This window comes from Cucurbita pepo, chromosome 7 (genome assembly GCF_057944985.1).
Source record: "Cucurbita pepo subsp. pepo isolate OVF chromosome 7, ASM5794498v1, whole genome shotgun sequence".
Lineage (NCBI taxonomy): Eukaryota > Viridiplantae > Streptophyta > Magnoliopsida > Cucurbitales > Cucurbitaceae > Cucurbita > Cucurbita pepo.
In genome coordinates this window covers 1,615,001-1,641,519 of record NC_141804.1, presented here as the reverse complement: position 1 = coordinate 1,641,519, position 26,519 = coordinate 1,615,001, and the positions used below count along the sequence as shown (strand labels likewise).

The 26,519-nt window shown below is 33.6% G+C and overlaps 6 protein-coding genes across 9 annotated transcripts; 3 read left to right on the top strand and 3 right to left on the bottom strand.

Annotated features, from left to right (window-relative positions):
- Positions 1-1,183: 1,183 nt before the first annotated feature.
- On the bottom strand, positions 1,184-3,705 carry LOC111799279 (FCS-Like Zinc finger 10). Of its 3 annotated transcripts, none has more exons than XM_087125182.1 (3): positions 3,490-3,705; positions 1,707-3,399; positions 1,184-1,626 (listed from the first exon to the last, which is right to left on the bottom strand). In XM_087125182.1, the coding sequence occupies exons 2-3, from the start codon at positions 2,699-2,701 to the stop codon at positions 1,467-1,469; spliced, it is 1,155 nt and encodes a 384-aa protein (XP_086981308.1). In that variant the 5' UTR covers positions 2,702-3,399; positions 3,490-3,705; the 3' UTR covers positions 1,184-1,466. The 3 variants fall into 3 exon arrangements, with proteins under 3 accessions (XP_086981308.1, XP_023538528.1, XP_086981306.1); XM_023682760.2 differs by having other exon boundaries at positions 1,707-2,756; XM_087125180.1 differs by having other exon boundaries at positions 1,707-2,733.
- A 6,038-nt stretch (positions 3,706-9,743) lies between these two features.
- LOC111798774 (exocyst complex component EXO70A1) lies at positions 9,744-12,897 on the top strand. The gene has a single exon (XM_023682101.2). The coding sequence runs from the start codon at positions 10,307-10,309 to the stop codon at positions 12,359-12,361; it is 2,055 nt and encodes a 684-aa protein (XP_023537869.2). The 5' UTR covers positions 9,744-10,306; the 3' UTR covers positions 12,362-12,897.
- A 3,287-nt stretch (positions 12,898-16,184) lies between these two features.
- On the top strand, positions 16,185-17,412 carry LOC111798715 (protein OXIDATIVE STRESS 3 LIKE 4). The gene is made up of 2 exons (XM_023682029.2): positions 16,185-16,723; positions 16,889-17,412. The coding sequence occupies exons 1-2, from the start codon at positions 16,377-16,379 to the stop codon at positions 17,292-17,294; spliced, it is 753 nt and encodes a 250-aa protein (XP_023537797.2). The 5' UTR covers positions 16,185-16,376; the 3' UTR covers positions 17,295-17,412.
- A 1,124-nt stretch (positions 17,413-18,536) lies between these two features.
- LOC111798752 (uncharacterized) lies at positions 18,537-20,561 on the top strand. Of its 2 annotated transcripts, XM_087125692.1 has the most exons (3): positions 18,537-18,943; positions 20,068-20,242; positions 20,435-20,561. In XM_087125692.1, coding segments are annotated over exons 1-3 (564 nt in total). In that variant the 5' UTR covers positions 18,537-18,556; the 3' UTR covers positions 20,437-20,561. The 2 variants fall into 2 exon arrangements, with proteins under 2 accessions (XP_086981818.1, XP_086981817.1); XM_087125691.1 differs by having other exon boundaries at positions 20,068-20,456.
- LOC111799061 (uncharacterized) lies at positions 20,516-20,882 on the bottom strand. Its single transcript, XM_023682454.2, has one exon. The coding sequence runs from the start codon at positions 20,880-20,882 to the stop codon at positions 20,682-20,684; it is 201 nt and encodes a 66-aa protein (XP_023538222.1). The 3' UTR covers positions 20,516-20,681.
- Positions 20,883-21,534: 652 nt separating this feature from the next.
- LOC111798751 (uncharacterized) lies at positions 21,535-22,918 on the bottom strand. The gene has a single exon (XM_023682075.2). It carries the CDS (start codon positions 22,916-22,918, stop codon positions 21,734-21,736), a length of 1,185 nt encoding a protein of 394 aa, XP_023537843.2. The 3' UTR covers positions 21,535-21,733.
- Positions 22,919-26,519: the final 3,601 nt, after the last annotated feature.

The following is a 26,519-nucleotide window of genomic DNA, read 5'->3' as shown; positions in this document are numbered from 1 at the left end:
TAAAATTAGCATATAAATTATCCTCAATCTATTTTAGTTATTGGTTAATTATTTAATTGAAATTCAAGATAAGGTTGACTTTTGTTAATTATTTAATTAAAATTCAAGATAAGGTTGACTTTTGTTTATTTAATGGATAATTCGATATTAACATAAATTGCATTTGCTTGAGTAAACATAATATATTTTCCAAACCAATCACATTTATTTCCATTTAAAATTAATACAAAGTCAATTAAAAGGAATAACATTAAAAATTTAAAGCAAAACAAAAATGAAATTTCTTAATTTTTTTTTTATCTAAAACTTTTTATATACTAAACCAAAGGTGGAGCTGCTATCGTGTCTCGAGTAAACCCTAATTAAATGGGAGTGTCGACCTGTAAAATGAAACTCAAGGTAGCCGTACTGGAAGGTGCGGCTGGATCACCTCCTTTTCAGGGAGAGCTAATGCTTGCTGGGTATTTTGGTTGGACACTGCTTCACACCCAAAAAGAAGCGAGTTACGTCTGAGTTAAACTTGGAGATGGAAGTCTTCTTTCGTTTCTCGACGGTGAAGTAAGACTAAGCTCATGAGCTTATTATCCTAGGTCAGAACAAGTTGATAGGATCCCCTTTTTTACGTCCCCATGTCCCTCCCGTGTGGGGACATGGGGGCGAAAAAAGGAAAGAGAGGGATGGGGTTTCTCTCACTTTTGGCATAGCGGGCCCCAGCGGGAGGCCCGCACGACAGGCTATTAGCTCAGTGGTAGAGCGCGCCCCTGATAATTGCGTCGTTGTGCCTGGGCTGTGAGGGCTCTCAGCCACATGGATAGTTCAATGTGCTCATCAGCGCCTGACCCTGAGATGTGGATCATCCAAGCCTACACTCTAAAGCTTCAAGTTGTATCAAGTTCTATGGGCTTTGGATTTTCCCTCAGCTTTCTCGTGTCCTCTGTGGACTTTCCCTTTCGGGCTTCCTCTCAAATTTCACTCCCGAGCTTCGCTAGCAGATACTATCTTCTATAGGCTTTCTCTTTCGGGCTTCCCTGAAACGCGTCTACTAAAGAGAGATTTTTACGCTCTTATAACAAATGTTTCGTTCTCCTCTCCAACCAAGGTGGAATTTACATTTATGTTTCTAATAAATTCTTACCCATTCGAAAAAATAATTAAAATTTACGAGCGTACTAGATGAAAAGTATAAGTTCTTAAAGTTTCGGGTCCATTCATCATCTTATTTTCTGGCCATAATCATAAATGAAGCCAGAAAGAAACTCAAAAATAGGAGCCACAAAAAACAGGCTCACAAGGCATTCACAGTCAAGTTTATGTAAAAATGGCGAAGCAACAAAGACAGTAGACACCATGATTTTACAAAAATGATCATCCATGGCCGCCACCAATGGACATAAAAACAGCTCTTTTCAAACAGATGACCAAAAGGGTGTCCGTTAACTTCAACGGGCATCGTACGCGGCGAGTGCTTATGCAAAGCCACCAACGCTCGTTCCGAAGAGATCCTCATCACGGTCAGCATTGGACTTAGGAGAACTCACCGAGGTTTTTTCGATGGATTTCTCGAGCTCTTCATCCATCGATATCTCCTGAGAACGGCACGTAAGGCTACAGAAAGCTTTCTCCCCCCTGCAACGGTCACGAGTTCGTTATTCTCGTAAAAAGGGATGCAAGAAACAAGAACACTGTTGATTTTTCTTGTGGCAAACCTGTAAATGTAGATGTCTTTTCCCTCTTCCAGTTTCTCATGACAGGAATGGCAGAAGCTTAAGAAGTCACTTAAGGTATATGAAGTGGCCATATCCATGTTCTTAAGAGGATGGAACAATCCCTCCTTCATTTCATTTTCACAAGAAGAGCTCAAACAATTACGACTTTCTAAAATGCAGTCACCGTAAATATGAGTAGTTTTCGGGTTCGGACCGTGTGAGATCACACAAGTATAATCCTCAGACAACTCAATCTCACTTGCTGAGAGAGGCCTCTTAGATCCATTGTCAACAGATACGCCCAAAGAACTCGAACACAGTTTCGCAAGGGGACGTTTATTTGAATCTCTAGGTTCTTCAGCTAACCATGGAGAATCAATGCTCTCAGTAGTACAACTACTACCAAGGCTGTTACCAGTTAAACCAGGACGAGGAGCAAACGACCTATAGGAATCAAACGATCGAGAGTAGTTCCTGAAACGCTCGGATTCTAACGGGGTTTCTCCAATTTCAAAAATCACATTAGAGTTTCCCTGATCAATGGGAGATTTGGTCTTTGATAAAGGGAAAGTTACATAGTTTTTAGGCAAGGATTTCGGTCCTTGAAAAAGAATAGCTCTTGAAGGACGATCCAAGTTGTTCTTAGCGACAATTCGAGGTCTGAAAAGAACGGTCTTACTATCCGATGATCGAAGAACTTTCCCAAATAGTTCATTGTCATCGTCATTTAAGGAATCTACAATGCTAAGCCCTACTTTACTACAATCCCAGTTCCTTCTATGGCTCTCATTGGATAATGATCTAGGAGATTTAAGAGGGAATACCCAAAAATCAAGAGGAGAAGTGGGACTTTTAGCTGAATCATAATCTAAACCTTTAGGAGATAAGCCAGTAAACATGTGACATCTTTTGAAAATCGAACTAGAACAAGGAACATTCAGCTGATTCATTCTATATTGATCGTTCTGAACCGACCTTGTTCGTTTTCTCAGCATTATTTCGAATTGCCGCTCTGAAAAACCAACCCCTGCAAAATCATAGCTTCTTGTTCTGAATCAATGGCATTTGTGTTCATTGACAAATACAAATAGTTTCAGAAATCCATCAGAATCAGCAGAAACCAATGTAAATACAAACATTATTAGTATCTGCTTGATAAGAACACAGTTCATATAATCAGAAGTACAAGAAAACGAACAGATTGAAACATTTTAGGGATTAGGAACTAAATATAAACGCAGAATCAGATCCAATAGCAATAAGAATCTCCTCATGAAAAATCTCAAGAACAATCATAATCCAAAGCGCAAAATGTAGAAACATTCGCCTCGATCAACTTCGCATTAAAAATCCCCAATAGTTTGAATCAATAATCGACTGAAATGGACAATATCCAGATGAAAAATCTCAAGAACAATCATAGTCCAAAGCTCAAAATGCAGATACATTCGTCTCGATCAACTTCACATTAAAAATCCCCAATAGTTTGAATCAATAATCGACTGAAATGGACAATATCCAGATGAAAAATCTCAAGAACAATCATAAACAAAAGCTCAAAATGCAGAAACAATTAAAAATCCCCAATAGTTTCAATCGATAATCGGAGAAATCGCAAGAATAGAGAGGAAAACGCAATCGGAGGAGAGATTAAACCCGCAAGAGGCGTTCAAAGAACAGAAACCCTCGATTTCTCTAGGGCATTACAGAAACATTTGAAAATAAAAAAGGGGGGAAGCCATAAAACAATGAATAGATTGAAGAACAGAGAGGAAATCTTTACCTGGGTTTCGAAATCTGTGTGGAAGAGATTTGAAAGTTGAGTAATGGGGTTGTTGTGAAGAGAAAAAATGGGTATTGGTGTGGCGAACTGTGAAACTTGTGAGCGACTCTTTTCTCTGATTCGGTCTCTAAAAATGGCCTCAAAATCAGTGAAACAGTGAGCTTCTGAAACACACCTCTTTCAGCTCTGTGAGAACGCCACAACTTTACCTCTCTCTACTAATGCAATGCCGTGCAGTACTGTATTTTGGCAGGGAATTATTTTGTACGTATTTTTCTTCATTTTCCCACTTTTAGTACTTTTCTTTTGCAATTCCCCCCCTCCACTTTTTCCTTTTTCCACTTTCTCCCCTTTTCTTTTTACCCGGAAACCCCACCAAGACAAAAATAAATAATTTTTTAATTTTCTTTCAACCCCTCATTTATTTTAAATTATATTTTTAGTCCTTATATATTCTTAATTTATGTTTGCTACCCCCTTTAAACCCACCATTAACAAATACTATGTGTAACCGTCTAAGTCACTGCTAACCGATATTGTCCGCTTTGGCGCATTAGGTATAATCCATTAGCCAGCGTCCAGTGATTTGTTCCCTTCTCCATCCGATGTGGGATCTTACAGTCTACCCCTTGGGAGCCAGCGTTCTTGCTGGTACACCACCCAATGTCTGGCTCTGATATCATTTATAGCAACTCAAGCTCACCGCGGGATCTCACAATTCACCCCATTAAGGGCCAGAGTCCAGTGCTTTGTTCCCCTCTCCAACTGACGTGGCATCTTACAATCCATCTCCTTGGGAGTCAGCGTTTTTTGCTGGTACACCGCCCGATGTCTGGCTCTGATACCATTTATAACAACTCAAGCTCACCGCGGGATCTCACAATCCACCCCATTAAGGGCCAGCGTTCAGTGCTTTGTTCCCCTCTTCAGCCGATGCGGGATCTTACAATCCACCCCCTTGGGAGCCGCTGGGACACCACCCAATGTCTGGCTCTAATACCATTTATAGCAACTCAAGCTCACCGCGGGATCTCACAATCCACCCCATTAAGGCCCAGTGTCCAGTGCTTTGTTCCCCTCTCCAACTAACGTGGCATCTTACAATCCACCTCCTTAGGGCGCAGCGTCCTTGCTGGCACACTACCCGGTGTCTAACTATGATACCATTTATAACAACTCAAGCTCACCGCTACTAGATATTGTCTTCTTTAGACTTTCCCTTTTGAGCTTCCTCTAAGGTTTTAAAACGCATTTTAGAGTTAGGTTTCTATACAGTTATAAAAAAATGTTTTGTTCTCCTCTCTAACCGACATGAGATCTCACAATCTACCTCATTTGAGGCTCAGCGTACTAGCTGGCACTAGTTTCCCTCTCCAACAAACGTACGATCTCACATGTTTTCTCTCTTAAGTTTTCTTCATTAATTTTTTTATTATTTTATATCTAATTTGGATATTTTTTAAATAGTATAGAGTCTATAGATCTCAATTTTAATTTTATATTTAATACATAAATTAATTTAAAAAATCAAATATTCATTAAATTATAATACATTTTCTAAAGTTATATTGTAATTGCTTTAATTTTTGAACATATCTTTGGATTGTTCTTGAAGCAAGAAAATCATATGCATTTAGATTCCAAATATTTTTAAAATGACTCAATAATTGACAATCGTTGGTTTAATTTTTAATATATATATAATTTAGTTATAAAATTTAATTAAATATTTAAAATAAATAAATCTTTATTAAAAATAAGATTTAAATAAATATAATTTAAAAAAATTATTATTGAGTTAGAATAGGTTTATTATTTAAAAATATGATTAAAATAAAAAAATATTAATAATATCCAAACAATTAAATTAAACACATCAACCATTATTATAAAAACAATAATAATTAATGAAAATGTGATTAGAAAAAGATTTGGGTATCTATAAAAATCATTGCTTTATTTACACTTTTTCCTTTGGATTTGGGTATCTAAATTGAGTTATTTAAATAAATAAATAAATAAATAAATTTATAACTAAAAGAATCTCTTTTTTTTTTTAATCTCTCTATCACATGCTTCTAAATAAAATAAATATGAAGCTATTTTCCAAAAAAAAAAAAATCAAGCTTTGAATGGGTCAAACATATTTTTGGATACGTTTTCTAAATTTTTGTATTTTTTAAAATGTATTTTAAATAATTAAATTTTCAATATTTTTCAAAAAAATTTAAATGGTGTATTGTTTTTTACTTTATTTCAAAATTATCTTTAAAAATTTCAATTTATTCATAAATTTTTTAAAAAATTCGTGAAAATACTTTACCACTAATTTTAGACGTAATATATTCTAATTTGTTTCATAAGAAATACCCATAGTAATACTCTTTAAAATTAATTATTTTTTATAATTAAAAAATATTTTTATTGTCTGTATTATAATTAAAAATTTTAAAATTAGCATTAAAATCATTTATCTTTATTAAAAAAAAGTTATTTTTTTTAATTATTAACATAGGAACGAAAATCGTTTTATATTCCTCCCATAAATTATTTTTAAATTATTTTATATTACGAATTATTTTTGAAAGATGGTATTAACAGTAATTGTATTTTAAATTTATTTATAAAAAAATAAATAAATGTTTTTTAAGTGTATTTTTTTAAATAAGTTAATTTGTATTTTTTAAACTTTTTAAGGTTTAAATATATTTTTTAAACTAATATCAACGGTTTTCATTTAATAATTTTTTTAAAATTTTATTTTAAGAGTATTTTCCTATTTTTATTATTAACTCACAAAGTTTCTAACCATGATTATATTTCATCTACCACGGTTAACTTTCCAGTGGGGGTAGCAATCAGGTACCTCGATACTACGCTAAGCTCTGCCAGTTCAGATTTTGGAATTTTGCCAATTTTGGTTGCACAGCTGGAGACTGATAATTGGCTAAATATAATCCTTTATTTGTATTTTATTATAAAAATACCTTTAAATTTTTAAAAAAATATATGTTTTATTTTCCTAATTTTAAATTTATAATTTTACTTATAACAAGTAGAAAACTCGAACGTTTCTCGATTTGGAATATACGTCTTAATTAGTTAAATTATACTTAAATTGACTTATCTTTCACAATTAAATGATATTATCAGACAATGACCGAGCACTGTGACAAGTGACAGGGATGAAGAAAACTTCTTTGTCTGCTTGTCCCATAAATACAAAAGTTGCTGGTTGACAGCCGCCCAACTGATTGAGTGTTTTCCTTTCTCCTATTACTAGAGTAGATTGTTACCTAGTATCCTGCACCTCGCATTCATGATATCTACATTCAATTGTGATTCGGAGACACAGTCAAAGCAGACCAGTATGCTTCTTTCACGACATATTCTAGCCTCGAGTGTCTTCCAATTGTCTTTTAGCACTAGAAGAAGTCGTATCCGTCTCGGAGACGGAGTGAACTATCCTTCAAAACCCACCATAATCAATATTATTCTTCGATATATTTTTTAATTGCATAGGTTAAATTAATACGTGAACTTATTGAAAAATTATACAAAATAATATATTAATTTTAATATTTTTTTTTGTCGGATCAAATTATTTATTTGTGGATACTTCGTTGGGAAGAAAAAATCATACTTCGTATCTCAACTTTGTACTTTGGTCCTCCATCTTTTACTTTATTTATTTTTTCCCCTTTTTTCTTGGTCACGTTATGCAAATTGTGCAAATATTTATTTTATTATTATTTTTTATACATTTAAATTCATTTTATAGTTTTATTAAATTCAAACCTTGATGCAAATTAATAAAAACATCAATAAAAATTTGTATTTATATAAAAAAAAAAGTCTTTAAATTTATAAATATTTCAATAATATTCCTAAACTTTAAACTTTAAAAAAAATTATATTAATATCCTTCGACTTAAATAATAGATTAAAAATATCATTATATTATTATTATTATTATTATTTAACCTAAGTTTTAGCATTTGATTATTTGTGTATGATTTTATATACTTTGCTACCATTAATCATGAAAACCATAATTTAATACAAGAAATCATAAAGTAACTATAAATTTTAATTTTTTATTAAAATTTATTCACGATTTTAAAGACTGATGGGCCATATTAATTTAAAATACAACCCATTTTTAATAGTTTCCGCATTAAATCTAGGTCCCATCGATAAAGGGCATTTCCTTTACCAAAAAAATTGCCCTTATTAACTCGATCATACTATCATTTAAAGAACACGAATCATTAAAGCGAGTAGTTTATAAAGTTAAATATAGAATAGTTGAGGGTCCATTTAGTCGGTGAATATTTGAATTTATTATTATCGACTAATATTGCCATTATTTATAAATTTATAATGAATATTGTACCGTTTATATTATTAAAAATATTTTAAGTTTTTTTTTTAATTATTATTTTAATAATGTATTTATTTATTTTATACAGTAAAATAAAAATTTTATAGTTTTGTTGGTGGTAGAACTGGTGAGAACTGGGTGAAGCAGGTGAAAATGGGTGGGAGAATAAAGAACTATGGCTTACACGTGCTTGGCTTACACGTGCTTGAGAATAAATTCCTTTTTTATTATTTTATTATTTTATTATTTTTATTTTATGGGTCCCACTCGATGTGGGCTCCACTTTCTTTTTCATTCCCATATTTTTAACTTTTTAAAATCTCAATTAAATAAATTATAGGTTAAATTAACAAAAAAATATTATTAAAACAAAGTACTAACCGTTTCTATCTCATACTAACAATAATGGTATTTTTTAGACTGTTATGAAAGTCTCAGTGTAGTAATGAAATATTTGAAATTTTATGAATATTTACAACATATATTTTTATTAATTTAGCATAAATTATATATAATATTTATTTAAATAATTCAATAAAATTCATCTAGTTAAAATATTATATATAGGATATAAACCCGTATATATTAGCTCAACTCAATTTGTTCTAAATTTATATTTTCAAAACTATATATTATATGAAATTAATACTATAAATGTATTACCATTTTTATATAAGGACGATATAGCTATAATAACACAAATTTAATTCTTCATATTTATAAAAATAAAAATTTAGTTCTTATAATTTAAAAAATTACAAATTTTTTATATTATAAATAGTCTCAATCAATTAATAAAATATTCGTAAAGAATTCTTAGATAGGGACTATTTGTGAAACTTTTATCTTCTAATGGGTGGCATTTTGTCGGTGAGCTTGGACAGAGATTTGGTTGCTTTTTTTAATATATATAATATTTTTATTTTTTTATTTTTTTATTTTAATATATTAGTTTGTTTTTATGTGATTTATTTAATTTTCATAATGTATTAATTTCTAATACTCAATAAAATCAAAAGTTTGGTATAGAAATTTTTATTTTTAATATTTTAATAAAAATAGAATTCTTCAAGCTCTATAAATTTAATTAAATTACATATTTGATTTATAAATATTTAATTAAAATGGTTTTAAGTATATATATACATATATATATATAATATGTATATAGATGATGTGGCGATCTATTAGCTTATTAGAAGCATCTAGATGGTTTAAATTTCAAACACTGGAGACTAACTTTTCGAACCTAATCTAATATTTGGATGTACTCAAGTCTAGTCCTCTGATCACCCGCTCACGATCCTAAAATGCTCGGTCTACTGAAAAAGGTACTGACCTAAGTCATCGTGTAAACCGCTTTAGCTCTAGTGTCTTAAGCTTAACTCGATGACTCATGCATGTTTGTTAGGGAGATTAAAGCACGGAAATTTCATGTCGTGTTTTCAGGATACTCGAGACTAACTCTTCGAGGTTAATCCAATCTCCAGGTATATTCAAGTCTAGTCCTCCAATCACCTGCTCATAATCCTGAGATGCTCGACCTACTGAAAACGTACCGATCTAAGGTCAATGTAAACCACTTTAGCCTAACGCCTTAATTATGTATATATACATACATATATATATATATATATATATATATATATATATAATTATAAAAAAGTTTATGTTAGAATTTGAAAACATTTTAAAAAATGAGACAAAAAAAAGATATTTTTTTCCAATGAAAGAAAAAAAAAAACAAAAGTAGAATAAAATCACTAATAAATCACTTTAGTTTTTTTTTTTTTTTTTTTTTTTTTTTTTTTAAATTAAAAGAAATTAAAAAAATATATTTAAATTATTTATAGAAAGAGAAATGGTTTTCCTCGAGGCTGTCAAAAAGCGTGTTCTTCATCCTCTTACTTTCTCACTCTCTTTTCTCCCTCTCATCGAATCCTTACACTCCGATTCCGAATCTCAGGTCTCTCCATTTCCGAATTACCCCTTCTTCTTCCGATTCACTTCACTGAGTCAACTCAGTTCAATTTCCAGATTTCTTCCTCTCTTTCTCTTCGCCATCTGAGTTTCTTCTCGATCTTTCTCTCTCACCTGTTTGTTTGTTCAGTGGTTGGTCTGTTCATTTCATCGCCATTGGCTTTTCTGGTTTGTTTATCGCTAATCTTTCTCTTTTTTGGCGATTGGATTTTCTTCCCTTTTGAGAAGGAGCTACACTGTGGCATGGGTTTAATTCTTGTACTTATTCTATTTGATTTTCGATTTTCTCCGGTTCGATGATTCCCATGGAAATTTCCGTGAAATTTACGAATCTTCGTTTCGTTTGTTTCTTATTGTTTCCCTCTGTTTTTCTTGCTATTGATTTCGTTTTTTAATCGAAGTTTTTGATTCTGGAAATTTTGGTTATCGAGGTGTTAGGGTTTTGTGTTGAAAATGACGGCACCGGTGTCGATTGATGGGAATGGGAAGGGGAACGGAAGTATTGAGAATTTGATGTCTGCTACTAGGTCGTTGAAGGCTAGTTTAGAGAAATCTAGGGATTTAGGGTTTGCGTTGCAGAAAGCTGGGTCGAGATTGGAGGATATTAGCCAAAGATTGCCGACTTTAGAAGCAGCTGTTCGGCCTATTCGTGCTGATAAGGAAGCTCTCGTCGCCGTCGGTGGCCATATAAATCGAGCCGTTGGCCCAGCGGCGGCGGTGCTTAAGGTTTTTGATGCGGTTCATGGCCTTGAAAAGTCTCTGTTATCGGACCCGAGGAATGATCTGCCTGGTTATTTGTCGGTGTTGAAACGTATGGAAGAGGCATTGAGGTTCTTGGGAGATAACTGTGGACTTGCAATCCAGTGGTTAGAGGACATAGTTGAGTATTTGGAAGATAATAATGTTGCTGATGAGAGATATCTTGCGAATTTGAAGAAATCTTTGAAAATTTTGAGGGATTTGCAGAGTGATGAGGATAGAATTCGGCTTGATGGGGGGCTTTTGAATGCTGCTTTAGATAAACTAGAGAACGAGTTTAGGCGTCTTTTAACGGAGCACAGTGTGCCCCTTCCCATGTCGTCTTCCCCGTCGCTCGGTGAGCAGGCGTGCATTGCTCCATCTCCATTGCCTGTGACTGTTATTCAAAAATTGCAGGCTATTCTTGGGAGATTGATTGCTAATAAACGACTCGATAGATGCATATCCATTTACGTTGAAGTTCGTAGTTCTAACGTTAGGGCTAGTTTGCAGGCTCTTGATTTGGATTACTTGGAGATATCGGTTTCCGAGTTCAACGATGTGCAGAGCATTGAAGGGTACATTGCAAAATGGGGAAAGCATTTGGAGTTTGCTGTGAAACACTTGTTTGAAGCTGAGTTCAAGCTTTGTAATGATGTTTTTGAGAGGATTGGATTGGATGTTTGGATGGGCTGCTTTGCAAAGATAGTAACACAAGCAGGTATTCTTGCATTTCTTCAATTTGGGAAGACTGTAACAGAGAGCAAGAACGATCCTATTAAGCTTTTGAAGTTGTTAGATATCTTTGCATCCTTGAACAAACTGAGACTCGACTTTAATCGGCTCTTTGGCGGGGCTGCGTGTTTGGAAATTCAAAACCTGACTCGGGATCTCATTAAGCGGGTTATCGATGGCGTGGCCGAGATTTTCTGGGAACTTCTTGTTCAGGTGGAGTTACAGAGGCAAAACTCTCCACCTTTAGATGGGGCAGTTCCAAGGTTGGTTAGCTTCATTATTGATTACAGTAATAAACTGCTCAGTGACGATTATCGGCCGATCCTGACCCAAGCTCTTGTCATTCACCGAAGTTGGAAGAAGGAAAAGTTCCAAGAGGGTCTTCTTATCGGTGAGGTTACGAACCTTGTTAGAGCCATCGAGCAGAATCTGGACGCTTGGATAAAGGCTTATGAAGATAATATCTTGTCCAACTTTTTCGCCATGAACAACCATTGGCATCTACATAAGCACCTCAAAGGAACGAAAGTTGGAGAACTAATGGGAGAGAAAGTAAAGGAACATGAACAGTACAAGGATTACTATGCTGCAGTTTTCTTGAGGGATAGCTGGAGTAAACTTCCTAGCCATTTAAGCAGGGAGGGCTTGATCATGTTCTCGGGTGGGCGTGCTACTGCTCGTGATCTCGTCAAGAAACGTCTTAAGACGTTCAATGAAGCTTTTGAAGACATGTATAAGAAGCAATCAGTCTGGGTTATAACTGACAAAGAATTGAGGGAGAAGACATGCCAGCTTATAGTTCAAACAATCGTGCCTGTTTATCGCAGTTACATGCAGAATTATGGTCCTCTAGTCGAGCAAGACCCGAGTTCGAGTAAGTATGCGAAGTACACCGTGCAGAATCTGGAGAAAATGTTACTGTCCCTTTATCAGCCAAAGCCACTTAGGTTCAGCAGCCTTAAAGTTAGGCAGACTAGTGGGAAATTCAGCAATGGTGCAGCCGATCATCGTCGTTCCAACTCCATGGTTATGTAACCATCCAACCACCATTTTTGTGCTGTGTATAACCTGGGAAGAAGCCACATCGATGGACGATCGAATTCGACTCCTGTATCCCAAATTGCTAGACACCTCGAACGGTTTCGTACAATCACTTCATTTGATGCAAAGGAGAAAAGCTTTTCTATACGTTGTCATCGTCATCTAATGCTTTTCTCTGAAGAATCGTCGATGGGGCGTCTAAAATCATTCTCTAGCCGCAACGGGGAATGAAATACTGGCTCCCTAGCTCACGAGGATTCTGCATCTGGCTTTGTGAGCTGAATGAAAAACAACCTCAGACAGCCATGATAGATGATCAGGTTTGTAGATGATACTTTAAAATATACTTATTGGTATTCCATTTCCTTTCACTCATTGATTAATCAAGCCAGATGAGCATCAGCAATAGTCTTATCTGCTTGTGATGATGCCTCATGATTCTTTCTTTGCTGTCTGTTCTTTTTCTGGATAATGAGAATAGTTAGCCATTGTTCTTAATTCATTGATTGTGACACCGGAAGTTCATAGCATATCATTGAGTGTTGATGCTTATTGTTTTTTATAGTAAGATTGGGTTAAACTCTGTCCTAAACTTATTCTGTAACGACCCATCTTGACGGCCACGGTTAAAGGTAAGCTAGCAAACCCTTAACCGTTCCCTGCATAGTAACATAACATATCATCCATGCTTAAAGGTAAGCTAGCAAACTTTTAACTCTTCCCTGCATGGTAACATAACATATCATCCACGCTTAAAGATAAGCTAGCAAACCCTTAACCGTTTCTGATATAGTGACATAGTATATCATCCACGGTTAAAGATAAGCTAGCAAACCCTTAACCATTCCCTGCATAGTAACATTACATACCATCTACGCTTAAAGATAAGCCAATAAACCCTTAACCGTTCCTGCATAGTAACATAACATACCATCCATGCTTAAAGATAAGCTAGCAAACTCTTAACTCTCCCGGACATAGTAACATAACATATCATCTACGCAATTCTTAACCATTCTCTGGATAGTAACATATCATATCATCTCGTGGCTCATAGGCAGGGTGTGACATAACTAAATCACGAATCCCATTCTCCAATCGCCTAATTATCCATCCAAATTCAGTACCAAAACGACTCGTTTCAACCAAAATTTAGCATTCAATGACTTTCAAAGGTACGTTTGAAACATAATCATTGAATTTCAAACAACGATACAAACAAATTTCTATCTCCCCACATATGGGGAAATGGTTTTGCCTTTGAAATGTTCTAAAAGATTGAAGCATTTGGGGCCAGTCTCTTTCATTGACCAACTTGTTTTTACCAATCAAATTTTGTTCCCTTACTTTGTTTATCCTTACCCTCCGGTGATTCTCCAAAAAGAACCAACCAATTGAAAATTTGCAAGTGCTTCCTTTGAATCTTTGTCGGCCACATTCCAAAAAGAACAGCCTCCACCATAGAATTTTTCGAACCATTTCTTGGTCTTTCCATTTTATAATTATTTTGATATTTCCTCATAAAATAATCAAACTTTAACTTATATTAAATAAGCATTAAGATTTAATCAATAGATTAGACCTAATTTCATATCCAATTATCGTCTATCCTATCAATTAGCCGATTAGCCAACTTGAGCCAACCCGAGCGTTGCTTGCTGGTTAAGACATCTTCGACCAACAAATTGAATTTCGCGAATTATGTTTAAATTTATAATTTGAAAAAATACTTTATCATGGAAAAAAAAATGATTAATTTAAAGAATATTTAGAAATAGGGGCCGAAGAATAAATAGATGTCCCCGCCCGTACAAGGAAGGGGTGTGAGAGTCTCTTTGAGGGCTCCATGGCGGCTATTTTGTTCAACAAACAACGCTCAAGAAGATTTTTCCGGGCCCCTTTTAGATTCTCTCTAATATCTTAACTTATTCTTCAATCTTTCTTTTTCTTTTCATTTTAGTCCTCCTAAAACTCGTAACCACAAGTAATTCTCTGTTAGATAATCTTCTAAGAATTTTCCTACTAAACATGTGAGTGAAGACAAAATATATTGAATCGACACGTTCTATGTCGACCAATAAGGTCATCTTGAAAGGACACGAGTTGATCTATAGAAACGGTCTCCACTCTTAGAACCACTGAGTAAGTAACGTGACCATAATAGAGAAAGAGACATCATAAAAGTACTCGAGTTGGTCAATATGGATAGATTTTGATCTTAAAAGCACCAAGTGAGTCGTAGCCGTGAAGGGTTACATGATATTATTAAAAAAAAAAAAAAAAAAAAAAAAAAAAAACGACACAAAATCTTATCTTCTAGAATTTGACTGAAATTAATATTTAATTCAATATGAAATTCTTTTAAAATAAAAATCAGTGGGCAAAAGTAGATTTGATTATTATACCCATAGAATAATTAAAAAAAAGAGAAAAAAAAAGAAAAGAAAAGAAAAGACAAATATTAGTGGATAAGCATTCTTCAACTTTAATTGGTATCTATTTAGCCATAAACCAATTTTTTAATTATCCAATTATCTTTTATTTTAAATTAATAAAAATATCTTAAAATTTTTTATTTATCTAAAAAAATATATTTAAACTTTCAAAAATAAAAAATAAAATAGTTTAAAAAAAAAATTATTACCATCAATTTTAATTAATATGTACCATGGATAAGTATAAAATTTTAAAATAATTAAAAAATAATCTGATAAATTAAAAATTTATAAATTATTATATTAATAAAGAGTAGATTTAAAAGCTTCTCTAATTAAGTGATAAAATTAAAGAGGAAAACAAAAAAAAAAAGGAATTAAATTTCAATTTAAATGTTTATTTATTGAATAGGATTTAGGCTATAATTATATTCCTATTTAAATCGATATGGATATTAATTCGAATTAAAAAAGGAAAAAAAAAAAAAAAGATTACCTAAATATATCGACAAAGTGGGACCCATTTTTATTTTATCCAATTAAAGCAAACACGATAACGTTTTTTTCTTGGGCCCCACTTTGCCACGTCATCTTGAACCAGTCAAAATCCATTCCGGTTTAATACGGCACCGTTTTGGTGTGTGTGTTTTTTTTGCTAAATTAATAAATAATAAAAAAAAACTCCAAACCTATATATTTTCTACCTAAAATTTTTATTTTTATTTTTAAATATACTCTTACTTTATGGACGAAGACTTATATTTTATTTTTAAAATATTTTTTTAACTTGTAAAATTTTCATTAATCTTTACAAAAATTTAAAAATATCCTTATTTTTAATATATAAATGAAACCATAATTATTAAGTAAAAAAAAAAAAATAGATCTTTCAAAAAATAAAATTAATACCACTAATTTTATTCAAATTTATATTTTCATATTATAAAAAAAAACAATTAAAAAAATTGAATTACTTATAAAAATTGTGGATGTCTATTATTATTATTATTTTATTAATATAATATTAGAAATATGAGGGTTTATCATTATACTTATGGTAATTGATTTTATTTATAATGCATTAAGTTAATTTAAAAATGTTAAATAATTGTTAAATTACAAGTTTCTCCTTGAAGTTAATTATGTTAAAATATATATATATATATATATATTATTTAGTATATTTTTTTATTTTAAATATATAAACTAAAATTTTGAATTATTATACCAACAAAATTAATAATTATGATCTAGAAATTATATTGGCCAATTTGTAATTTAAAAATAATTAAAATTGAGGGCAAATAGTATTTTTAAATTGTTATTTGTTTTTTAATATTTGAAATTAATAATAATAATAATAATAATAATAATCAGTTGCTTCCTTTCTCGCAGCTCTTTCTTTTATGGATCGCATTTTCCCCTTCCACTCTGTTCATCTTTCTTTCTCTCTCTGTTAGGGCCATAACTATCCCTTTACCCACGTTTTCCGACAGCGAAGTCTTCGCCGGCGAGCGCTAGAAGAAGGCCTCTCCGCCGCTTCCACTTCCGTACGATTCTCTATCTTCGTCGTCATGGAGGTTCTCATCGGTCCTCCCTCTTTCACCATCCAGGTTGCCTCTTCTTCGTCTTTTGTCAGAGATCGGACCGCTGCTTCTCCGCTCCCGCCGCCGCTGGATCATGCTCTTGATTCGCCTTGGAACTGTTTCAATTCTTTCCGAACTTACGCTGTCCGTAAAGCTCCGGAGGATGAAATCGATTACCGTTCTGATTCCTCTTCCTCGATCGGAGTTCCTGATGGTGATGAGAGCGAGGATGAGAGCATTTCGTCCACTGGTGGAGATCAAGAGGAGGAGGTTCGGAGTAAACTGGATTCAGGATTCGCGTCTCTCGGATCGTTGGAAGAGTCTCTTCCGATTAAGTGAGTCCGAATTTAATTTTACCGTTTCTTTGCGTTTTCTTCCTTTGTTGTTTGATCGATTAACTGATGGAGATAACTTCAATCACTCGATTCGATTAAAATGCTAAAAGACGTTTTCCTCTTCAATCTGCTGGTCTCAAGAGTTATATTGCATTTTTAAATCAGGAGAGGCTTATCGAGTCACTTTTCTGGAAAATTGAAATCGTTTGCGAATCTAGCAGAGGCGAAATCAGTAAAAGACATTGTGAAACCTGAAAACTCTTTTAATAAGAGAAGAAGAATTTTGATTGCGTCAAAATTGGCTAAGAAATCGTCGTTCTACACCTGGCAGAACCCTAAGTCGATGCCTTTGTTAGCGCTCAGAGAAGTAGATGATGATGATGATGGCGACGAAGAAGAAAAAAGATCACCTGCTTCATATTCTTCAGAAGATTATGAAGATGAAGATGAAGAACCGAAAATAAAAAGAGTTTCAGATTTTCATCGAAGACGGTTTATGAGCTTCAAGTCTAGATGCTTTTCTCTGGCGGATCTGCAACAGCGGCACCATGATCAACCACAAGAACATTAATCCGTAGCCTTAGCTTCTTCTTCTTCTTCTTCTTTTTTTTTTTTTTTTTTTTTGTTATTTGTTTTTTTTCTTTCTTAATTTTATTTTCTCCTATTATATTGTAATTTGATTACACCTATCCAATTTTTTTTTTTTTTTGTTTACGTTGGTTCTGTTAGATGATGGAAGTCCAACCTCCCCTAATTTAGTAAATGATCGTGAGTTTATAAGTGAGGAATCCTAACTCCATTAACATGAGACCTTTTGTGGAAGCCCAAAGCAAAGTCACTAGAGCTTTTATTAAAAAAATATGGTTTGATTCAACCCCGTCTAATTTTAAGGAAACTCATGACCGACTCAATAGAATTTTTATTTATTTTAATCCGACCTAACCAAAATATGTTCCTAACCTAACCCAAACTGCATATGTTGATTTGGGTTGATCAGATTTTTCGGGTCATCGAATTTTTTGGGTTGATCAGATTTTTCGGGTCATCGAATTTTTTGAACACCTCTAATTTTCTCCAACTTTAAAAATGACTAATAAGTTTATGATTAATGGTATCTCAAACTCATTGGTCGATAGCAGATGTCATAATCCAGTCAGTTAAGTCGTGCTTGCTCTGATAAATGATTTTACAGGACAAAGTATCATGTAAAATGTCAAAGAAAAAAAACTTCTTGACTCGATCTTAATCTTTATCGATACTTTCTATTTCTTCTAGAAAAATAAATAAATAAATAAATTGAACGAGTAATCAACGTCAATAGGTGTCAAATCCACCCGAAGAATTCAATAAAAAGTTTGAACATTGTTCTTCTTTTATTAGGTATTGATTTGAAACTTTGGAACCAAAAGATAAGATAAGATAATTTCAATTTTGATTTGTTGGAAATTTGGGGTTTTTTTTCAATTATGTTTGTTTGTTGGGGGGAAAAATAATAAATTAAAACTTACGTCCTAAAATAATTGAGCAATGACGTGGATATTTGATAAAAAAAATGGAATAAGCTATAAATTAATTAATATTTAGAGTTTTGATTTTAAATGACTTAAATAAAATATAATAGTGTTGGAATTAATTAATTAATAATACCGTGTAATTAAAGAAAATAGTTAAAATAAAACTATTTTATAAAATGCATAATAAACAAGTACACGTACGCTAATATCCCTTCTATAATTATGACGTCATAAATACTTTGGGCCTCGTTCAGGCCCAAAAGGCCCAATAGATTTTTTGGACTGACGGCTTCATTTGCTTCCTGTGTGCGGAGATACCATGGCATCGGTAATTTCAGCATCTCGATTTACATTCTCCATTTCGAATTCCGCGAGGCTCTGTTCGAACGCTAGGGTTTGGCCACGTTCTTCACTTTGTCTCCGCTCTTGGAATTGGAATTCCATTTCGTTTAGCTCGGCTTCTATGAGTGAATCTGGTGAAAGTAATTCTGTTCTTCCACTGGACGACGGCGGAGCGAAGGCGGAGGAGGCCGCCGATGTTTTGGTTCAGTACGTGGTGCTTCGGAGAGATCTGATCGATTCGTGGCCGCTCGGAAGTGTTGTGACTCAGGGATGCCATGCTTCAGTCTCCGCCATTTGGTTGAATAAAGACGATCCTCACACTTCGGAGTACTGTAGTCCCCAAAATATCGATTCTATGCACAAGGTTAGCCGAAGATTTGTTTTCAACGGTAGTACATTGAACTTGAACAATGCAGTATGCGTCCATAGTCTTGATTCTTTTTTGTTGAAATGCTGAAATTCTTCTTTATTGGTGCTCTGCTCTGTTAAGTCTGTTCTGAAGGTTGACAGATGAAACATTTTTCAGCAATTTGGAACTTCCGTGCTCGGTTGTAGTCGGGGAAGAACACTTTGTTAGATAAAACCTGAGTTTTTTAGTTTTTCCTTATTTAGATTCACACGATTTCAGAATACCTCCGTTTTCACGACGAACACGTCGAAAGGATCACCAAAGTTTTAGACGGGCAATTTGGCACAGATTTAGTTGGTCACTTTCCAGCCATTTTTTAGGATAGGTTATATTTAAAGATTTCATAACCTGATTTTAATTGCAGTCAAAATTTCAGCAATTTCAGTCTCAAATCACCATTTCAAGCTTCGAAGCTTGCCGTTTTTGTCGCTACAATTGCTTCTTCTGAGTTTTGTTGTAAACTTCATGATTATTGTCTAACATTTTATCACCATTTAACATTTTGTCCCTACCCCAAATCAGTTGTATCACCATTTAACATTTCATAAATTCCTTCATAACACACTTTGTCTCTGATCTTCAATATTTCTTTCGTGTCTAACATTTTAGGACAATGGTCTATTTTTTTCTGTCTGAGGAAATTCTCGACTCTGAATCCATTTTGCTTGTATGGAGCCGAATATTTTCATTTTTCCACCTAATGTTCATATAGTTTTTAAGAATCTCCACCATAGTCGGAGGTCAAGGAGGTCTCATTACTTTCGTATCTCTGCTAGTTCATTTTCTTTTAGTTTTATTTAGTTTTGAAGTGTTCTATATGGTTAACCGCCATTTTGCACGGCAGCCTGTTTAACCAGCTCCATTTTAAGTCCAAGTCTTTTCGTTTCAAGTTTTCAAAACGATTGAACTACCAAAATGGACTTTGGAAAATTCCTTGCGTTTCAGGTTACCATCTTGTGCAAATTAATTTGAAATTACCGGTGTTCTATATTTCATTGATCCCTTATGCCGCTCTGGACTTTTTGGTCCCCGAAGTGGGAATTATCATGCTGACTTTATATCACTTTTTCGTTTTGTAGGTTACTCTCGAGGTGAAGGGAGAAACCCAGATCGTTAACTTATCAGAGAAACTTAAAGCAAATTCAATCGTCCATAAACTGTGGGTAGAACAGCCAGAGAACATTCCTACATGTCTTGCCTCAAAGCCCTACCCCAAATCAGTTGTATCACCATTTTTTAAAAAGCTGAAACTCTGTAAGTGATGGAGTATTAAATTTTAAGGATTGATGAGCAGTAATTTCCTTTACAACTACCCTCCCCGACTCAAAAAAGTGAGAGAAGAACGGCTTTCGTGAATTCGACGTTAAAAGGGCTGCTGATTATTTTTATGCACCACTTCTAGTTCATGTTAAACTCTGAATAATTCATTCTACGTTTTGAATCCAGAACTGCAATCTATTTGTATAGAGATCATGCAGCATACACAGTAGTTCATAATCATAAAAGAGACGTGGAGAAAGGTCAAAATTCTCTAGCAATCTCAAGGTATGTATATCAGTATATCTATTTTTAAGATAGTAGGAGATTATTACACAAACACTGATCATAATCTCAAAACGAAGATAAGATGGGTCACCCCCATCTTAACTTCAAAGATCATGGAAAAGAACTAATCTGTAAGATAACAGTGTTTCTACTGCATAACAAGCTCTCTGTTGCAGCTGTTGCAATTGAACTTGCGTTTACTTTTCCAGTAGAGAGGGAGGAAACAGAACCTCCATTTGGTTTCTACGTCGGTGGCCTGGATCGTGCCTCCGCAGTAGGGACATGCCCCCGGAGCTGGCTGCCTCGACAGGATCCTCTGGTCCTCATCGCACACAAACACCAAACACATCTCTTCTTCTCCTTTGTGTTCTTGCTTTCTGATCCCCTGCTTTTGGGTTTTGGGTGAAAAGTCCGGTTGGGAAAGTAGTGGTGGACTTTGAAGATCAGAGAGATGGATTTATAGAGAGAGAGAGAGAGAGAAGAAGGAAAGAAAGTTCATGGAATTTGAGAGTTAAAGACCCACTCGTAAAAGAAGAAGAAAAGTAATGTCTTGAAGAAAAGAAAGTTCAAACGGGGACTTTTTCTACCCTCTTGAGAAGAATTTGTGGCTCATTCTCTAGAAAATTCCTTGATCATTTTCCTGGTAGGTGACTCGAATGAAATCGCTTCCCTAACCGCCCATCTTATGAGCTATTCTTGTCTTGTTGGTTTGTTGTACTATTCTATACGAAGGACGTTCGGGAGATGGGAGGGCCTATCGTAAGGGAGTTATTCTTTTCACGATAGGTCACGGTAAAGCGGGAGCTGCGTATGTCCACAGTGATCAAGGCCTTTCTTGAGACAATAATTCGTTTGGACGACCAAACCTTTCGGCTTCTTTGAGTTCATTGAATTGCTTTAGGTAATTTAATTGGTTTATTAGGTAGCAATGGGGATTAGTAGTGTGTAACCATTTCAAAATTTGCTCAAACCCAAACCAAAAAAAAAAAAAAAAGAAAACAAAAACAAAAACAAAAAACTATCCTCACATTTATACAAAGTGCTTCAAAAACAATGTAATTAAATACAACAATTTGAATAGACAAAAAAAAAAAAAAAAAAAAAAAAAAAAAAAAAAAAAAAGAAACAATGTAAAGTATGAAATTCAGAAACGATCAATCCGTTGTGAAAAGGTTTGATTAATGAATGGAGAATTATGAATCATTTGGATGAAGATTCATAGTCAATGACTGTCTGAAATGCCCCAGCCAATGCTTTTACCTTGTTCTTCCTCTTCTCCAACAGCTTACTTGCTGTCTCCTCTATCACATCATTGTACACCGCCGAAGCTCTCCCCGCTCCTCCTCCTTGTCGTGGTTTCGCCCCACCCGCTCCACCCTCCTTATCTAAAACAATACCTCCTTCCTCACCTTCTTGATCGGGATCGGTATCGTGATCGGGATCTGTCTCGGTCTTCTCTTCCTCAGCAACAACTTCCTCTTCTTCTACTCCAATTCTCTCTGGGTTCTCCACTTTTCTGTCTCCTTTCTCTGTTTCCCCTTCATTTTGTTCTAATGATTTTGCGGCAGCTGCCTGTGGAGCTTCTTCTTTATCCAAAATTGCTTTCTTTTCCAGGTGATCAGTTCTAAGTTCTTTGCTGAATTCGGGATCGGGAAGATAAGGGTCGAGTTCGCACTCGATCTTCTTCAACTCCTCGTCGTTCATGCCGAGAACGAACGAAGGACTCGGATCAACATGTTCGACAGAATTCTTAGTCTTGTGAACCATTTCCGCTGAAGCAGCATTGCTAGATTCTCTCTTCAAGCTTTTCTTTACATTACTACTACTTCTCAAACTCTGAACTTGTTGAGTCTGTAGCTTCCCTCCTCCCCCTTTGGTGTTTCTGGAACCTGACCTCTCCAACAAACCAACCTTTGCAGAACTGATAGCCGCGGTGGTGGATTTCGCCCCAAAAGAGGACGATCGGATCGGAAAATTACTCACCCTATTCCTCGGTCCAGGCGATCGAAATGGCTTATCCAAACGCGGTGCAGTCGAAGGCGGTTTGTCGAAAGATCTTCTTCTATTCAAACCCGCCTTGCTCTCAGGTATAGGAGCAGGCACTGCAGACTTCTTGGTTGATTTGAAGCTGCTATGTTCATGGCGGGAGCTGGCCGTGGACTTGAGATAGTTCGGAACATGTTTCTCGGCGAGCGTCGAAAGATGAGCGGCGGAGGAAGATGAAAAAGAAGACGAAAACGATAATTTGTGATCAGTTGAGTGTCCTCTGGGAGATGATTTTGGAGTTCTCTTGGTTGAAGTATTAGGAATAGTAAGAGAACTTGGAGCTGTGATCTTCCTCTCCTTCCCCAAACCGCTGCTTTCCTTTGCTTTATTTGTTGCCATTCAGCTCCTTTCCTTTGAGCATTCAATCATTACCTATATTGAGCGGATATTCGAACACGATAGCTTTTACCGATCACAAACTCAAACCATCCAAACAAAAATTACCCGAGAGCTTCAATAACATTTACTACATAAATCCAAGTTTCTCGATAACTACAGATATCTTATCGTATGAAAAAAAAAAAAACAAAAATCTACAAGAAACCTCTTTGAAAAAGCAAAGGAAACATATAGAAAACGAACTCGAGCATAACTCAACAGATAAGATATCTATTACCGTTCTTGAATTTGAAGGTTCGATCCCGACTTCGACGAGAGAGCAAGAAAACAATTTGAAAGTTTTTGTTGGTGTTTTCTTCTTGTTTCTTCTTAGTTTTTGTTTGATGGAGAGGATTCAATTTCCCTCAATTATTTATTTATTTATTTATGTTTTTTTATTTGGGGAAGAAAACATCCCCATTAAAGTCTACGATTAACAATGGTTGACTTTTTCAAACACAACAAAGATTTGTGACCTCGTCCTCTTCTTCTTACTTTGTTTTCTCCTCATTTTTTGGAAAAACATTCCAACCATGTCTTAAATTCTTGTGTTTAACCTCCAAAACCTTAATAATAACAAAACTTCCTCATAGTTTAATGTAATTTCGAAAAGTACCCACTCGAACCGATTAGTTCTTAATGATATGACTATGTTTGGAGTTCAACTACGTTTCAAATTAAAACGAGTTTAGAATTACCTACTTGGTTAGTGTTTCTCAGATCCCACGTTAGTTTGGAGAGTGGAACGAAACGTTCTTATTAGGGTGTGGAAATCTCTCTCTAGCAGACACGTTTTAAAATCACGAGACTGATGACAATACGTAACGAGCCAAAGCGGACAATATCTACTAGTGGTGGACTTGGGCTGTTACAAATGGTATTAGAGCCAAATATTGGGTAGTATGCTAGCAAGGACGCTAGGCCTCTAAGGGGGTGGATTGTGAGATTCTATATCGGTTGGAGAGGGGAACGAAACACTCCTTATAAGGGTATGGAAACCTCTCCCTAGTATATGCGTTTTAAAACTGTGAGGCTGATGATGATACATAACGGACCAAAGCAGACAATATTTGCTAGCGGTGAGCTTGAGCTCTTACATGAAGATACTCGATTATAATGATTTAATCAGATAAATTGTTCTCTAGTTTGCTCAATAGATATGCTATAAATGTCCATGTTGAATGCATGTTCACGAGTGTTTGGGTAAATCTAGCCTAACAACTACGCATCAACTTCCTTGTTCTTGTCAAACGTGTATGAGCAGACCTACAAGATCAGGTCTCACACTGGCGTGGTTTTGTGTTCTCTGATACTAAGGCTACGATGAAGCTCGAAACATGAAGCAGTTTCGAGCTAAGTACATATAAATTGTATATCGTAATAGTGGGATTAGTCTCTCTCCCAAACTAATATATGTGTTGGGGTCGTATGCCCGGGCTAACTCATGGTGGGTAGGGACGAATCTCTTGGCTTCGTTAGCATCATTCGGTAGAATGCTAAATTATATATCTTATATTATTAAATATCGGGTAGATTAAGAATTATTTATATTTATTTATAATAACCACAATTAGGTTTAAAAGTCAAATAAAATTATTTTAAAATTTTTAATTTCTAATTAACACTTCAATAATTATTTATAAAATGTAAACTATAATTAATTATACATAGTATTTTAATAGCATAAGGTCATGACTACGACATTCCCATTTATTTTTATATATATAATTTGATTTTTATATTTTTATTAAAAAAAAAAACTTTATTTATTATTTGTTTTGCTAATTTGAGGAAGGCATGTTCCATCTTGAAATTTTCATTAAAAAATTAAGATTAATTAATTAATTAATAACTTATCTTGTCTGATAGAAATAGACATTTAATTAATTTCCACGTCAGCATCAAATATGCTAAGACGTGGCCCCCTCCCCCAATTTGATTTCTTTTATTAAAAAAAGTCATATCTAATTTAGTGTGATTTAAAATATATATTAAATACAATTATATTTCAAGAGATTTTTTTTTTTCTTACTATAAAATTATAATTTAAATAATTATATTTTAATTTTATTTAGTCGTTTTTTTATTATTTGTTACACTCCAAAATTTTAAATTCATATTTCAAAATATTTTCTTTTTTATTATAAACAAAATTCGAATTTTATATAATTTAAACCCTAAAAACTAAATAATTAGAATTTTTATTTCAAATACAAAATTATTAAATTGAAAAAAAGAATGTTCATGAATCTCTTCATACGTTACTTATCTTTAACTATTTGTAAGAGTGAAGACTATTTCACCGACCAACACGGGTCAATTTAGCACATTCTTGTCAATGCTTATTAGTAAAACGTTCACGAGATCACCCAACATAGGATTGTTTCAAGTCAACTACGTTTGACTTTGAAGTTATTATAACCGAAACACCAAAAAAAGAAGATTCATTGTAATGACATATACCGGAACTATCAATTTTTTAAAAGTATTTTTTAAGGACATTATAATATTATTTAGTAAATTATTTAATGTTGAAATAAAGGAGAATATATATATATATATATATATATATATATATATATATATATATATATATTAGTGGGTCAACTTTATATTAATTTAAAAAGATTGATTGAAGAAAAAAGAAAAATAAAGTATGTGTTAATTGGACCCAATGGAAATGGAAGATGACAGCTTAAAGTTGAATATATATATATATATATATATATATATATATATATATATATATATATAATTCATTACCACTTTACAGCCTAATTTTTTCTTCTCATTCTTGTAATTATGTACTAATTAATGATGCCACCTACCTTATTCCATGTCCCACATTTGCCCTTTACCTAATATATTTCATCCTCTCTCTCCCGGTTTTTAAAATTTCTCTTTCGGGCTCGTTTTGTTGGATGGAAATTGACTTAGACGAGCTAAATTCATGCTCGGGACATACTTTTCAACCCTTTATCTCGAAATAAATTAATTTTAGATATCAACCTTTTCTTCTTAACCAAGATTTTATCTAATTAGTTAATTAATTGACTAATTGATATTAAATTAACGCTAATATAATTAATTATTTAATTTAATAAAATAATTTATTAAAATGTTTAATTACTTTATTTCTAAGAAAATATTAAATAAATGTGATTACTTATTCATTGAAATTATTATGTCTACTAATCATTATAACTTTATTAGGGATGGTTATTAAGTTTTTTACTATTTATTAATGAATGAAAATTAAATTAAATTTTAGTTGGATAATTTAATTTATTAAAAATAAATTAACGAACCACAATTAATTATCGTACAGCCAAATATAAATATTATTTCTTTATATGAAATTATGATAATATTCTCACACAATTATTTTTTACTTTTAGACGTTATATTTTTAAATATATTATGTCGAGGTATCTTAAACAAAATCTTCAACCAAACAACCTGTTCGGGGCATCGAGAAGGACGAGTCAATTTATATTTCTTCGATAGAATGATATTATCTCGTTTTTTAAAAAAATAATTTTACTAAAATAAGGTGTCGAGA

Bases quoted from the DNA above. Each gene is read 5' to 3' on its own strand.
- LOC111799061 (XM_023682454.2), bottom strand. From the start codon at position 20,882: ATGTGTTTGGTGTTTGTGTGCGATGAGGACCAGAGGATCCTGTCGAGG.
- LOC111798715 (XM_023682029.2), top strand. From the start codon at position 16,377: ATGGAGGTTCTCATCGGTCCTCCCTCTTTCACCATCCAGGTTGCCTCT. The intron at 16,724-16,888 runs GTGAGTCCGAAT...TTTTTAAATCAG, and splicing joins GAAGAGTCTCTTCCGATTAA to GAGAGGCTTATCGAGTCACT.
- LOC111798751 (XM_023682075.2), bottom strand. From the start codon at position 22,918: ATGGCAACAAATAAAGCAAAGGAAAGCAGCGGTTTGGGGAAGGAGAGG.
- LOC111798752 (XM_087125691.1), top strand. From the start codon at position 18,557: ATGGCATCGGTAATTTCAGCATCTCGATTTACATTCTCCATTTCGAAT. The intron at 18,944-20,067 runs GTTAGCCGAAGA...TTCGTTTTGTAG, and splicing joins ATATCGATTCTATGCACAAG to GTTACTCTCGAGGTGAAGGG.
- LOC111798774 (XM_023682101.2), top strand. From the start codon at position 10,307: ATGACGGCACCGGTGTCGATTGATGGGAATGGGAAGGGGAACGGAAGT.
- LOC111799279 (XM_087125182.1), bottom strand. From the start codon at position 2,701: ATGCTGAGAAAACGAACAAGGTCGGTTCAGAACGATCAATATAGAATG. The intron at 1,627-1,706 runs GTTTGCCACAAG...TGACCGTTGCAG, and splicing joins AAAGACATCTACATTTACAG to GGGGGAGAAAGCTTTCTGTA.